Genomic DNA, 14,772 nt, shown 5'->3' on the forward strand with positions numbered 1-14,772 from the left:
AAAATAAAACAAATACAGGACCCAAGAGCACTATAGGAACAGCACAGCAGAAGAAGGATGTAAATCTTACATACTGCTGACAGCTGCTTATATTGATTAGTGGGGAGAGGACTAAGGAGTGCCTAAGGGGAAAAGGCAGTTGGGAAGTTGGAGGAACTAATGCCTATAAAGACCTTTGAAATGTCAGTTCACAGAAGGAGTCTTTCTAGGCCCTTTCTAATTCCTGATTTTAACCCTGTGGTTCTGTTCAGTGTAACAAGTGGATTCTGTGGATTCTGCCTCCACTGGACTTGTAGGAAAGGGGCTGCTGGGGTCAGAGGTGCTAGGTCCTATACAAACATGCCCAGAGGGACCACCCTGTTCAAAAGACAATAGCCCTCTGATTAGAATCTAGACCTTGGAAGTGTATGCAGCCAGAGGAGAAGAGTGGCCAAATTCCTTCATGTGTTCTTTGAACCCACCTCCTCTTTAACAGACAGTGCCCTATCCTCAACATCAGTTGTAACTCCATGATTTCAGAGATGCTTTGAGCAGGACAGGCATGATGTTCCTCTCACACAGAACTGCAATTCTGCTTTGCAGACGTACCTACCAAAGAGAGTTGCTGTGTCTGCCATTGACGGCCTGGCTGCCTTCTGGGACACTTGGCCCAAGAACCGCTCCTTCCCCTCCCTATATTTTAGTCCAGTCCATTTGTAGTTGCAATGCACAAATATCAAGGAACGTGCCTATGCAAACCATCTGCTGCAGCCTTAGCTGCTGGACAGAGGAGCACAGAGCCCGTGGGTGCTGGTGTCACAGGCAAACAGGAATCATCGCAAGGGGCAAAAGGAGCAGAAGGAGGTGGCAGAGAAAGAGAGGCCGCATTGCTGGGCTGAAACACCCGACTGACAGAGCTGCGTTTCCCCCACAGTGGTGGCAAAGAGGGAGAGGAGGGGGGAGGCCAGTACAGGAGGGTCTCTGATCTCCCCACGAGGGGTCGGGTGACGCGCCGGCGGGGCCGAGCTCCCGGCCCAAGGACCGCGCCGGGGAGACCGGACCCTCCCTGAGCAGGGCCCGTGTCAACGCCCCGGAGCCCCGGCAGCGGGGTCGAATCGGGCGGCGGGTTTTAATCCGGTTAGGGGGGGATTACCGTAGAAGTTTAAAGGCCGAAGCGGCTCGGGGAAGGGGTGCCAGGAACGCCGGACAGGAAGCGGCCGCCGCCGAGCAGCCCGGACGGCACCGTCTGAGTGAGCCCAGGGGCGGGCCGGGAGCGGCCGTCCCGCCGCTCCGCTGCCCCGTCGTCCCACACCAGCCCGGGGGCTTCGGCCCCGGCTCTCTCGCTGCCCAGAGGAAGCCTTTCGTCCTCCCTCAGCGCTTTGCCAGTGTAGACGATGCCAGCCATCAACATAGAGGACCTGAGCGAGAAAGACAAACTGAAAATGGAAGTGGAGCAGCTCCGGAAAGAAGTGAAGCTGGAGAGGCAGCCGGTGAGTGGCCGCGGGGAAGGGGCTTGGGGCTGCGCGGCCATCGGGGCAGACGGCGGGGACAGGGCCGGAGCGGGGAGAATTCCATTACTCCCCGGGCGGGGTTTCGGGGACTCACGCGGTGCCCGGGACACGTCGGGCAGGCGGCGGGACCGGGCGCAGCGGCCCAGCGCGGAGAGGGAGAGTCCCGTCCCGCCGCGGCGGGCCCAGCGGAGGCAGGGGCAGCGGAGTTTGCGGAGCCCATCTCTGGAACAGCCCGGCAGTTTTGGAACGATCGCGGTTCGCACCGACGGGTCTGGCCACACTCCGATGCAAGGACCGGTGACCACCGATACCGCCAGTCCTTCACGGAGGTGGCTATGGAGCGAGCGGGGGTCGAGGGGGGAAAGGAAGAGGGAAAGGGGCACACCGCTCCCGGGATAAAGACGCCCCGAGGGGCTTCACGGGTCCGCCGGTGGCGGCCGTTCCCCTTGGTTTAGCACCCCTTGGCTTCCCCCAGGAGCCCAGAGCCGGTACAGGCACCCTTGCCTGGCGAGGGAGGAGCGCGTCGACCTCAGTTCTCTTCCTCACTAAAACGTGTTGGAATTGCCAGTGCCAGGTGACGGGTGGTGCCCCGGTGGGACGGCTGTGGCACGGCCTCCCGTCCCGTCGGGGATTGCACCGCAGCTGCCCGAACTACTGGAGAAGCGGAGCGGCAGCCACCGCCCTTTGCCCCGGCACCGCTCCCCGGCTTCATCTGGGGAGAGGGCAGAGCCATAAGCTATCCAGCCTCGACCAAGGGAACATTTTACCTCCAGTCCTATACACTTGTTTTTCCTCTCCATGGGTGATAAAGTTTCCAGTGAGATGTTTGTGGTTTTGCACTTTTTTCTATAGATGAAAGACATGCAGAACTGATCATGCTCCATGATAAAACTTAAATTTTTTTTTTAATTTATTCTGCATTCCAACAGAAGCAAGCTACATCTAAATAAACCCTTCTAGTCTGGACTAAAAATACACGTCTATGTGGGAAACAGTGGCATTACTAATAGCAATTGCATTGCAGGTCTAGGTGTTTAGCCTAGAAAATAAGAAAGCCACAGTGGTGTTTTGAAGCATCAGAGATTGTAGATGTTATGGTGTGGTCTGAAGCTCCAGCAACATTGAGGACTCCACATCCAAGTACTCTAGATATCTATATTACACCTCAGAAAATTCCCAATTAAATTAAATTTACTGTGTAGGTTGTGCAGTTTTTGAAAATCATAATATTAATTAATTTTTTTTGCCTAAATATTCAGAATAAACCAAAAACCTGGTCACTCTGGGGAAATGGACGTTTAGAAATCACTTACAGTAAAGCACAGGCAACATCCTCAGTTTTATCAGTGCCTTATAAGAGAAGTTGCACTGTGAGACTGCAATATACGTTGTGGTTTTCCCAGTCTCCTGGTACTTGTATGGGAATTACAGGGACAGGGAAATGCCAAAGCCACCCTTCCATTTTCACCAAAAGTATAAACGATTAGCCAAAATTTTCTTGACTCTTTCCTACATTTTTACAGCACAAAGAGGAAATATCCTTTTGAATTTTATTTTATTTTATTTTTTATTTAGTAAAAATGTCTGAATGTGTATTTAAGCAGACATTTTTTTCTTACATGTGAAAAAGATATTGATGGTGCTGAGGTAAAACAACCTGTAATCTAGGATATACTTTGCACCACAACTTTGCCATGGAAGGGAGTTGGAACTAGATGATCTTAAAGGTCCCTTGCAAATCTGGAAATATGATGATTCTATAAAGTGCCACAGTTTGAATGAACAGGGGTTGTGAGGCACTGAAGAACAAGGTATGTTTAATTGGACTTGTAGGTACAAATGCTTCTTTGCTGTAAAGCACCTACAAGTAGACCTTATTTTATGCACGGCTTAATTGGGAATTAATACTCAATTCTTTCTGATGGCTTCATGCTTAATTTTGCCCAGGTCATGTGTATCTGTGGTACAGCAAAAGGTAAATTCATTTGTTCTCTTGTAATAATTTTACCTATGGAGTAAAAAATAAGTAACAAAGAAGGGAACGGGCCTTGAATTAGAAATACCAGTCATCTATTGTCCTGGCCAACAGCTGCTTTCTGCTGCTGACTCTGCACTGCTGTGCCTCTGCAGGGATTGCGGGTAGGAAGGGAGGAGGTGGGAACAGGGCCAGCAGCGTCTCCTCAGACACTTCAGGTATTCCAGCACCCCTAAGGAGAGTTTCTGCTGACACAGGGAAGGAAAATGAGACGTATGCACAGACAAGTATCCTCTGGAGCTGATGGGGACCTCTTGCACACCCTCAGGCTCCGCAGACACTGTTACTCCATGTAATTCCACACTGCATGTGCTCAGTGAACACAAACTAAACCCATTTCTTCTTAGATATAATGATAATTTTCTATGAATGCTGTGCAAAGTGTCACCACATTTATGCCCTTTTATAATACAATACCCTGTTTTATTAACAGTTTTCCCAAATAAGCCTGGGTAACCTGTAGGTAATTTGTCAGGTCTTTACTCCTATTCAGGACACATGGTTGCAATTACAGAACTCCAAGGTGAGGATTTGTGCTATTACTGAAAAATCATTACTGAATGTTTTGTTTGGGAAAAAAGACAACAAGTCGCACTTTGAATTAAAAGTTACTGATCCTGAACCACTGACCATAAGTTATGCTGATGCTGAGGGAGACTGTGATCTTCAGCTTAATAAAACGATATTGGATAATTAAAATACCCTGCAAGCTTAACTTCGCAGCAACTGCTGTTCCGAGTGGCCTGTGTGTTCCCAGGCTGTTAAAAGTGGAAGGAAGCTGAGTCTGTACATGCTTAGTGCTGGCTCTGTGGTCAGATATTTTATATTTGATGGTAAAGAAAACAAGAAAATGAGGGATGTGAAGTCAACTAGTTTGCTGTCCTGATGTGCACGGTGATCTCCGTCCTTAACGCAGCCACTTATCTGTTCTTTCACTCGAGGTGTCCAAGTGCTCCGAAGAGATCAAGAACTACATCGAGGAGCGCTCTGGCGAGGACCCGCTGGTGAAGGGGGTTCCAGAGGACAAGAACCCCTTCAAGGAGAAGGGAGGCTGTGTCATTGCTTAGGAAAACAAGCCCAGCGGCTACCACAGGAGCAGACGCTATTCTTGTACCTGTAGGGAGTCACTAGCGTGTCCCCACCGCCGCCGGTCCTCGTGGAACGAGCATAGGAGCGGATTTCTTGTATATTTTTTTTTTCTTACAAAAATAAAGAAACCACCCCGAAAGCAGCCGAGACCCTCGCGGTTGGCCTCCCCGGCGCTGCCGGCCATCCTCCCGCAGCTGGGACGGCTCCTTCGGCTTCGCGGCGCCCGCTTTCGCGACTCGTTTGTCGGTTGCTTCATGGCAAATGTTCTTTGGCATTAAAGAAAGCTTGTCTGTAACCCGAGAGCATGCAGTGGCTTGCTGCGGGGAGAGGAGCTGGAGGAGGGATGGGACAGGGCAGGGCGGTGCAGGGGCCCGCAGGGCAACCGAACCAGCAGTTAAAGCTGGACGGGCCAGGACGCAGCCCATGCCGGAGCGGGGCGGAGTGGAGCGGGACAGGCGGTGGCGGTCATGGCGCTGCGCGGCTGCCGGCGTTTGTCGAGCCTGGGCTCGGCTATGCGCGGCGGCAGCTCGGGGCGCCTGGATGACACGCGGTACCACGACTTACGAGTGGCCCTCAGGAAGGTACCGGGGGAGAGGAGGGCGGTGTCGCTTTCCCGGAGGGGGGTCGGTGGGACATCCGGAGCTGCTGCCCCGTAAGGGGAGAGCAACCGGAGCAAAGGCACCGGGCCGCCCGAACGAGTCGTGAAGTGTTTAAATAAATAAACATCCTCTTGCCAGTGTCAGAAAGGAAACCATGTGTCCCATGCGCATCAAACCCGGAACAGAACACTTCCCTGCCGTGCTGCTGTCCCGGGATGAGCGGGCGGTCCAGCCCCGCGGGCGGACGGGCAGCGTTTGCTACTGCCGGCCCTGGGCTGCAGCCCCGGGCGCACGCAGGAGTCCGGAGCTCCCTTCCAGGGGCTGCTAAAGGGAAAATTTGGTTATGTTTTGTATGATATACTCTGTTGGTGAACGCAGGGTGCAAGAAAGGGCAGAATAGAGGCCATTTGTCATTGTGTGATGTCTAGAAGGGGAGCAACGGGAGGTTACTGTAAAACTGAATCATAAATCAAGAGCACTTCTGGTAGGGTAACTTTTCAGCTGAATGACAAGTGGCTGTCTGTAAGCAGTGGTGATGTTGGTGAACTTCCAGTATTCCTAACAGAGAGATCAGTGTCACTTGTAGTATAACTAAGTACAATTGTCAAAGGCAGAGACTTAGATGGTTTGGAGTTGAAAGCCCTGGTGGGGAGCACACTAGGGCAGCAAGGCCAGTCCTGAGTGGGAGAAATCCGCCTTTAAACTGGCCTGATGAGAAAAGTGCTAAAGTTCTGTACCTCCTACAAGGGGTAAACAGTGTTCCTGGGGCAGCCACATATGGACAGTAGGTGTTATGGACTGCAGGGTCTTGTCCCTGATTTACCTGTAGGTGAGTGTACAAGTCCTAGCTGGTGGTGCAGTGCTCTGCTGCTCATTTATGTGTTTGGAGTTGTGAGGTTGTATCTTTGATAGCTGTTTTCTAAAGTGAGTTGAGGAATCTTGTATTTCCATGGATGAATATAACTTTTTTTCCAAATGTCACCTCTTCCCCAGTTCACCATGGGCAAGATATAGTGGAGCTACTTCTGAGTCATGTGATATTTAATTCACATTTTTCTTAGGAATTAACTTTCACAGTTCCAGTGTTAAAACAAGATAAGCCAAAGGCCATTTAATTAATCAAGTTTTCTGTCACCATGATCAAACCTGTTATCACTGAGTTGTAGCAGCTAACTCAGCAGCTAACTCTTGTATGTTATAAAAACGAAACTTTAACAGTAAAGAAAAGAGATTAATGACCAGCCTGTTTCCTAAAAACGTAATTTCATTAGTCTAAATTCATGGACCTTCTGCAAAGCAGAAATAAGCAGCTGGAGAGAGAAGCAGTAGAAGTTGGCAAGTAATCCTCTTTTCTCACTGGGATTAATAGTTCAGGATTTTGTAGCTAATTCGTAGTGCCAAGTGCCTTTGCTCTGAGTCACCTGCCCACTGAACTTGTTCCCTGGGACACTGTTCCCAATTACCTGCCTGGGCACTAGAACTGCAGCTCTGAAAAACAGATGTCCTGAAATACAGAGGACAAGGCCAGTCTGCTGGTGCAGTATTTGCTGCTCTGCTGTGTGACACAATAAAGTTTTTGGAAATAAAAATACTTCCCAATTCTCATCCCCTTTGTTCTCATTCCCCCTTCCCCCATTCCTGTTGCAGTGCAGCTGATAGGATGCCCTGCTTTGTTGGGTGTAGTGCAGATAATTGCATGACGGGATAAGAGGGAATGTGATGCTCCAAATGTATCAAATGAATTCCTGTAATGAATATATGATAGAAAAAAATTACAGAAAACAACAAAACCCCTATTGTTTTGTTGTCCTATATTTTACAAAATGCTTACCTAGCATTTATTTTAGATTTTTTCTGAACACATAGAAAAAACACATCACAAATAGATGTCAAATCCTGTCTGATGTTGTTCACTCCAGAGCTTCTAGCAATCAGTGTTTATTTTGGCTTCAGTTAAACCTGTTCCATGACTTTAGAACAAAGTGAAAAGTGAAGACTATGAGAGAGAATGACCACTCTGGACCTTTAACATGTTTTAAGTGTACCTGCTAATCTCATTTGAGGCAATCTTTCTTCTAGCTAAATCCAGATGCAATAACCAGCAATATTGGAGAAATGAGCAGAGCAATTCCACGAGTGAGAAGTTTTTTTTTGTCCCCATTAATTTTATTTTTTAATCTGCTAAACTAATGTATTTCAAACTATCTGTAATTTTCCAATTGTTCTGAGCAGGATGAGGAAGAGACTCGTACAGTTCCAGGGGGCTGTTTTTAGCAAGGGCATTGAAATAAGCTTGTGAGTGGTTTCCTTTACAACTTTATAGGTCAACACCCTTCCTCTTAGAAATTGAAAATGTAACTTTTCCTTAACTTGTTGAATAATGCTTGCAGTGCAGTGGTATCCTACAACTTGCTGTGGTAATTAAATGACAGTGTAAATGGATTGAAGGAAAAAGATTTAACATACTCTGTTCATATGCATAACAGTATGCATATAGATATAGGATATGTGCATGCAGCCCATTTTCTTTTCCTTTGGCATTAGTAGTAAGAAGCTTTGGAAAACAGGTTTGGAAGGGATTGGCATATGTCTTGCTGGTATTGCATGTAATACAAAGGAGATTTCATTTCACATCCAGTGGTGACTTTGTTAGCTATGCTACATCTCTACAGGATGAGGAGGATTTCCCATGACAGTGAGGCTACACCAAAGGACACTGCTACCTTCTTTACCACCTGTGGCTTGTATTAATGAGTTTCTGTTTATTAGTGTATGTATTTTTACAAGAATTAGAGCCCCTTCACACTAGAGCATGCGGGATCTAAATTAAATATTGACATTCACTTTAACTTTCTTGTAAAATTACATTAAATCCTCTGTCAAAAGAATATGGTTATTTTTGACCTTCTGCAAAATATGGAAGGGTGACCACCACTGGCACTGGAGCATCTCAGGTGGAGATGCCGAATTATCTTTGTGGCAAATCATAAAAAACAGTGCCAGAGAAGCAAAGTAGTAGGTTGGTGGTATTACAGATAAATCACTTAAAATTTAGTTTCTCACTAAGTTGGGAGGGGAAAGACATAACTGAATTTGATAACACACAACTTGCATTTAGAATTCTAAAACCTTCTCTTGCACCCAAAGTAAAAGTTTCAGGAAAGAGACAGTTTAAAATGTGACATTAGTAAGACTCGCAGACTTGGCACTTAGTTCCCTTCTGTCTAAGGGGAGCCAAATGTATTCCCAGGTGGTGGAATATTTGCAACAGCCTTTTTCATCTTGTGTCTGACAGAAACATTATATGAATGTTTAGAGGCTACTTCTCTTGCTAGTATAGATAAACACAGCAATATCCTTTACTACTGCTAATAATTTTTGGTGGTAATTTCACAGAGAGGAAATTTTTTTATTGATATTTGTTGTTATTGGAAAAGGCATCTGGGATATACCCCTGTAATAAGAGGAACCATCCATTACATTCTATAGTAGTTTTAAATCAACTCAGGGGAGTAGGAGAGGGAAAAAATAGCACAGCACTGTCAAGCAAGCTCTATAAAAAGCTTTTTCTGATAATCTGAAAAATTTTACTTAATGCATACATACAGTGAAGGAAATTGTATAAGTAATACTCTTATTTGTTACTCCATATCAGAGTAGTAGGTACATCTGAGATTGTGGTTGCTGCCTCCAAAAACTGGTTTGTTTTCCTGCTTTATATTCATGTTAGAACAAATTATCGCTGCATCTAGTCAGTCTTTTCAATTATCATCTTTTAATAGGAGCAGTGGGTTTGAGGGATATTATTCTGGCTCAGGTCTAGGTGTTGCATTGCTTTATCATTGTCACACCTGATTGCATCAGGCAATACAGTTACACACTAGAGACAACTAAAATTGTGTTTTAATAAGCAGTTCATGACTGAGCAAATGTCTGGGTTTTATGTAGGGTTTGCCATGACTGTTCAGAAAATATGACTTTTAAAATCTTTTTAGGTCATGTTTGCTTGGAAATGTACAATGAAATCTCTTCCCCTGCCTGTGTACCCATACCAATGAATGTGACATCAGGGTGCTCTGAAAGCTGGTTTGCCTTTCAGCTTGCCTTGCTCTGGTCTTTGACTTTCTGGGAGATTTTTTTTCTTCTCTGTTTGGTCTCAGAAGAAGTGTGAAAACCAACATCCAGGTCCAGAACTCAAAAATTTTATAGATGAATGCTGATAGATTACATGTAGAGACATCCAGGGTACTTGGTGTGTTTAAAACTATATGCTGTCATGCAGCCAGGCTTGTGCACCTAGACAGCGCTTATATTTTCAGCTTCATTTAAGAGCCAATGATCTCTGGTTCCTAGCCCCAGTTGCACCAGCTGAGCTGGATGTTCCCTCAAATAGGTTTCAATGACAAGTTTTAAACTTCTCATTCAAAACTTAGAACATTAATTCCTCTGTAGAAATAAGTCAAGGCAAGCTAAATAATTTCAAGTATTTCCAGAAATGCTATTATATATGCAATCTGCCCTGTTATGTATGGCAGTCTTCAAAATATGCCACATAAACTTGAGACTGGGCAAACTGGTATGGGCAGTGTGCTAAGTTCCTTTAAGTCCCAGAAGTGTTACAGATAGTGAAATGCAGAAATCCTAAGGAGATGGGGGTAATGGGGAAGCTAAATTGTTGCACCTGATGCTGCTCTTTGGTGTTGGATGTTCTGCCCTGTGACCATTCTGTGTGCTGGGCTACCTGGGGAGTATGTACTGTGTGAAATCTAAATGACAGAAAGGCTGGAGTATGGAGTATGCACTCCTGACTATGCCTGCTGGTGTCTGGTCTCTGGCACTGCTGCAAAACCAAGAGGATTTTGTCTGTCATCAGGAGCCTTTGTTCTCTGTCAGCATCCCTCAAACTTTCATTGTGCTGTGTGTTCTAGAAGCAATGCAGTGTTTTAGAACCTGCTCTTCAGGTGGTTTTTGGGAGGGTTTATTGGGAGCAGGTTCTCTGAGACCCATTGTCACAGGTATTGTTGTTAGAAGTGTTCAGTATGACTAGAACAATGGTGTGTGAACAAAGAAGTAGAAGTATCCTAAAGAAACCTGAGGTGCCAGTTATAAGATGCTGGTAAGAACAGCCCATCCCACTGGTTAATACCCTTTATTTACTCAGGGCTTCTCTATGATTGCTTTTTAGTCCATGAATTTAAATCTATGCACCTCTCCTCTATAGGATGTGCTTGGGCTGATATCGGTGAACTTGTTTGTAAGGACTAAATCAATCGAATTTTAGATTTGACCTGTTAGTCCTCAGATATGATAGGCAAGAATGTAATAAAGAGATGCAGAGTAAACTGGCAATACAGCTTGATGGGCATTTTCCCCTACAGATGCAGTAAAGGCTTTTTAAAAAGACAGGGATGTGTGCGGTAATTCTTCATTCATTTGAGGTCTTCATGGGAGGGAAGCAAAACTGAAAATTCTGAATAACAAAATTTTTGGAAAAAATTGTTTCGAGTTGCTGTAGAAAAATACGGATGGAAATCTAAGTTGTTTTATTTCAAACCTTTCTGTGAAGCTTTAAGCCATGCTCTGTAGATTCACTTGTACTCGCTGTAAAGTTTTAATTTGGATGGATACTTAAATAACGTGGATGTTTTTTCTGCTTTTTCCTCCTTATTCTATGTGCTACACTCATATTGTTATTTAGTATCTTGATAATGGCTTGAAAATATTGAGACTTTACAAGGAACTACCATCTAAATTGTATTTTAAGAATCTGTTGTTTGGGATTTGTAAAGTTAGTCATGCTTCTTTAAAAAACTAGTCAAAAATACTTTCTTTGTGTTCTGTATTTTAATTATATGGATATTTGGCTTTTAGGACTTTTTTTTTTTTTTCTTCAGAGTGTTATCATGAGACTGCTATCTGTACTTCAATAAAAATTCTTTAATTCAACTTTGTATCATTGTGGAAAATATTTTCTTGGCTTGTTTTCAGCAGCAGTTGGATAACATCTCGGAGTACAGAAGGTTCAGAAGTACATCTCAGAGTACAGAATGTCATCATTGAGACCTGGTCCCAAATCTCACACTCAAATAGGGCAAATTCTTCAGTGGCAACTCATTTACCTAGGTGTTAGGTTGTATGTTTGGCTGAGTAGCCAAATGTGAATATAGAGTAAGAGGCACAGATTGCATCCAAATACCAAATCTTCCATGTCATGGGCAAGTGCCTTCTTCATGAAAAGTGGAGATGTGTTTTGGCAGTTTCTAGAACATTTGCTGCTTTGGCAGGAGCCTTGTGTAGTGGTGAGTGATTTTTTTAATAGATCTCCTAGGTGAGTTCTAAGCAAGAAAATGTGTCTGTTTTAGAAGAGAAGGAGCGAAAGCTAACCCCTTTTTTTCATTTAGTATTAACACAATTCCCAGAGCTTTCTCTTGCAGAACTTCCTGGAAACCTTCACCCTGTGGTAGTGATACATCCTGAAAGAGAAAGCCATAGGTTGCAGCTTTGGTCTCTAGAGCACTTCAGACCTCAGGCAAATTGATAGTATGGGATTTTGGTTGTTAAAAGAAAGTGCACTAAACATCTCTGTATGAGCAGTCAAGGTTGGTGCTGCAGGGAATGTTTTCTGCCTGTTGGGTAGTGGAGTTTTGTGGCTTAAATCATCTTTGTGAGATGGAATAATTCCCACGCTTCCTCTGCTTCTCCACATGGTGTTTGTTGGTTATTGAATGATCACCTCTTCCATTGGCCTACTGGCTGCTGCAGGCCTGGTCTGTCTTATTACCACCAGACTGGGTGATCCAGTCATTCGGGCAGCTCTTGGCTTCTGCCATGGTCAGAATCTCCTGGCACATGTTATGGGGACTGGAAGCACAGGGACCTCATGAGAGCATGAGTGACAGAAGTGACAGTGTGCTTTGCCCATCACATGCTGGTAAACACCCTCAAAAGCGAGGTGCCATGGCAGATGTGTCAGTCACTCCATGACCTCCCTAGTAGGCAGCAGCTACAAGGAGCTGACCTCCTCCTCTCATGCTGCTCTATTTGCCCTGGTTCTGTCCTGAATGTGTTTTGACATCCCAGCCTGTGCCCTTTCCTTAATTTCCTGAAGAATATAACTAGGAAAGCCTTGTCCACAAAACTTTTTTTTTAGGGCATTTAAGGAGTTGTGTGGGAGTTAAGGAGAGACATGGCCTTCAAGCCCAGGAGTGGGAAGAAAAAGGAACAGTACACTGGAAAGCTTATTCTGGTGTGCTTAGGATGTATGGCTGGGGAGAACACAAATGGAGAGCAACATGTGGGAAATGAGCAGCCTCTGCTTGGATATATAAGGCTCTCCTGAGGAGCCAGACTTCCCTGAGGGTCAGCTGAGAGGACCTGTGCCAACTGCAGTGAGTGGGGTGGCTGGCAGGGTCCTGGCTGCCCTGCACCCCCAGGGTGGGTTTTGGTGGGCAGGTTAGGTAGCACCTGCAGGTGGCCCATGGCTTTGGTCACCTCAGCTCTGCCTTAGCACCAGTCCTCAACACTGGCACCTGTCCTCAATGCATCAGTGGTGCTGAGTTGTCTCACAGGGACACTCTGCTGGAGGTTAGGAATAAAATTACAAGGTGAAATATTGTCTTATGGGCTTTTAATTGTTTTCTTTAATTATGGAGGATGTTGAGGGCACAGTGCTCTCTGGTCTCTTACCTCCTTCCTTTCAAGTCAGTGTTATGCTGATGTCTAGATATAACCACTGAAGAACTGTCAGTAGTCATTTGTTGCTTATTTATTTGTTTTTTAAGTACATCAAAGGTCCCATTAATTGCATTGTCGTTGGTTATTATATTAATAGACCTACCTAAGTGCAATTACTCTAACCTGATTTAAAGCAAAGGAAATGCCTCTTGTAACATAATCTTGTAGCTATGTGGCACTACAATCAATTTAATCTTAGTACAAATTACCTTTTCTCAGACATTTTATCTTGATATTCTAGTAAGTCTGATCTAAACTGAGGTATAGCTCACAAGAAGCTCTAATAAGAATTTCTGTTAATTTATAAGAATTCAGTTTATTGTTTTCAAGATCCATTATTTTGCTAATTGTGTACTAAATATACTAGTATTATACAGTATTATAAGGGATCAATATAATAGGTGTGTGTAGAAGTGGTATTGCCTTTAATTTCTGATGTGACTTGCTTAACAGAAGGTAAATTTGCTGATGAATAATGGAAAATAATCTTTATTGCTATAAAGAAGATCTGTACACACTTTCAGTACCCAAATTATTTCAGTTACACTTTCTGCTTTTGTAGAAATAGTGTATTTACTTTGGAATATAGTGAGAATTTGGTGGAAATTGCTAATGTTTCTGGGTATTGCTCGTACAATGTCAGCAGAAAATACTGAGCATCCTGTGAAGAAAAATCTCCAAATGTGCTGGTTTTTATATGTCTTCTCTTTTAAACAGTGTACTAACTTCCAGTGGAAAATAAACAATACATGCAGTTATCTACCAATGGGGGAGCTTTTTGCTTGTTTGTTGAGTTTTTTTGGGCTTTTTGAGTTTGTTTCTTTGTTGTTGTTGTGGGTCCTTTGTTTTATTTTGGTTTTGTTTGTTTGTTTGGTTGGTTGGTTTTTTTTGGGGGGGGGAGGTGTGGGGAAGAGATATTTTCATTGCTCTGTTTTAGAGAGAAATCAGAATAATCTATGAAAAAAAAAATATGAATTTCAGTTTCTATCTCCTCCCCAACTGTGTCACGAAATTTCTTCTTTCCTGGGCACGAAGCTACAGGTGCTGTTTTCACAAAACTTTGGCAAGAGTATTTTAAATAAAAAATACTTCTATTTTTCTTGCCATCATTCAACACCAAGTGAATCTGTTGGCTCAAATCAGTTTACAACTGGGCAAGTTTCTGCCATTTGTTTTTTAAAAAGTTGATAGCTGATACCAGCCCTGAAGCCATTCTTTGAAGGCTCCCTGGAGCACAGCCCTCATCCCTGCTGGGATGTAGGCTACGCCAAGGCTGCCTTTACAGCCCAGACCTTCAAGTTTGTATCTTTGTGCTTCGGATGAAACAGCCTGAGAAAAACACCTGCTCCTCACATGAAATTTAGTATGGCCTCACTGTCAGGAAAATAACAGTTTCTATTGCTCTTTATTAGTGCATTATTAGGAGGCAGGAAAGTTGTATGCTTCCTAAATCAACTTTACATCCAAAATACCACTGAAATTTTGCCAGCTATATCAGGTGAGAAGATTTCCTTTGTGTCTGGGAGTATCTGTGAGATGATAGCACCTGTGATATGCAGTGTTGAAATATTCCAACTGAATGTTGGGTCTTGTTCTAGTCAGTATCTTAGTGATGCCAGTCTAAATGCTATCACCCATGATTTCTACATTTCTCATGATAAAACATGTAAAAATAAGCAGATCAGCTTCTCATGTACACTCACTTCTGTGTATTTGCCCACACTGCATGTATACCTTCTGAGTCAGCGTGAAGTGCCTGCATAATCTGTGCCTCTAGCTCTTAGTGTTGACTTCTAAAAAATGTAGGTAAACAAAGTCAGAGTTA

At 44.3% G+C, this 14,772-nt stretch overlaps 2 protein-coding genes across 2 annotated transcripts in view; both read left to right on the forward strand.

The window, feature by feature from the left end:
- Positions 1–921: 921 nt before the first annotated feature.
- LOC103528768 (guanine nucleotide-binding protein G(I)/G(S)/G(O) subunit gamma-11) lies at positions 922–4,911 on the forward strand. Its single transcript, XM_008494147.2, has 2 exons — positions 922–1,469; positions 4,467–4,911. Exons 1-2 carry the CDS (start codon positions 1,374–1,376, stop codon positions 4,590–4,592), a joined length of 222 nt encoding a protein of 73 aa, XP_008492369.1. The 5' UTR covers positions 922–1,373; the 3' UTR covers positions 4,593–4,911.
- Positions 4,912–5,090: 179 nt separating this feature from the next.
- The window catches only part of LOC103528769 (probable acyl-CoA dehydrogenase 6), a 71,497-nt gene continuing 61,815 nt past the window's right edge, over positions 5,091–14,772 (forward strand). The window contains exon 1 of the mRNA XM_030445221.1: positions 5,091–5,195. Coding sequence (XP_030301081.1) covers positions 5,127–5,195 — 69 coding nt within the window. The 5' untranslated portion in view covers positions 5,091–5,126. The remainder of the gene's footprint in view (positions 5,196–14,772) is intronic.

Source organism: Calypte anna, chromosome 2, assembly GCF_003957555.1.
Source record: "Calypte anna isolate BGI_N300 chromosome 2, bCalAnn1_v1.p, whole genome shotgun sequence".
NCBI classification, from domain to species: domain Eukaryota; kingdom Metazoa; phylum Chordata; class Aves; order Apodiformes; family Trochilidae; genus Calypte; species Calypte anna.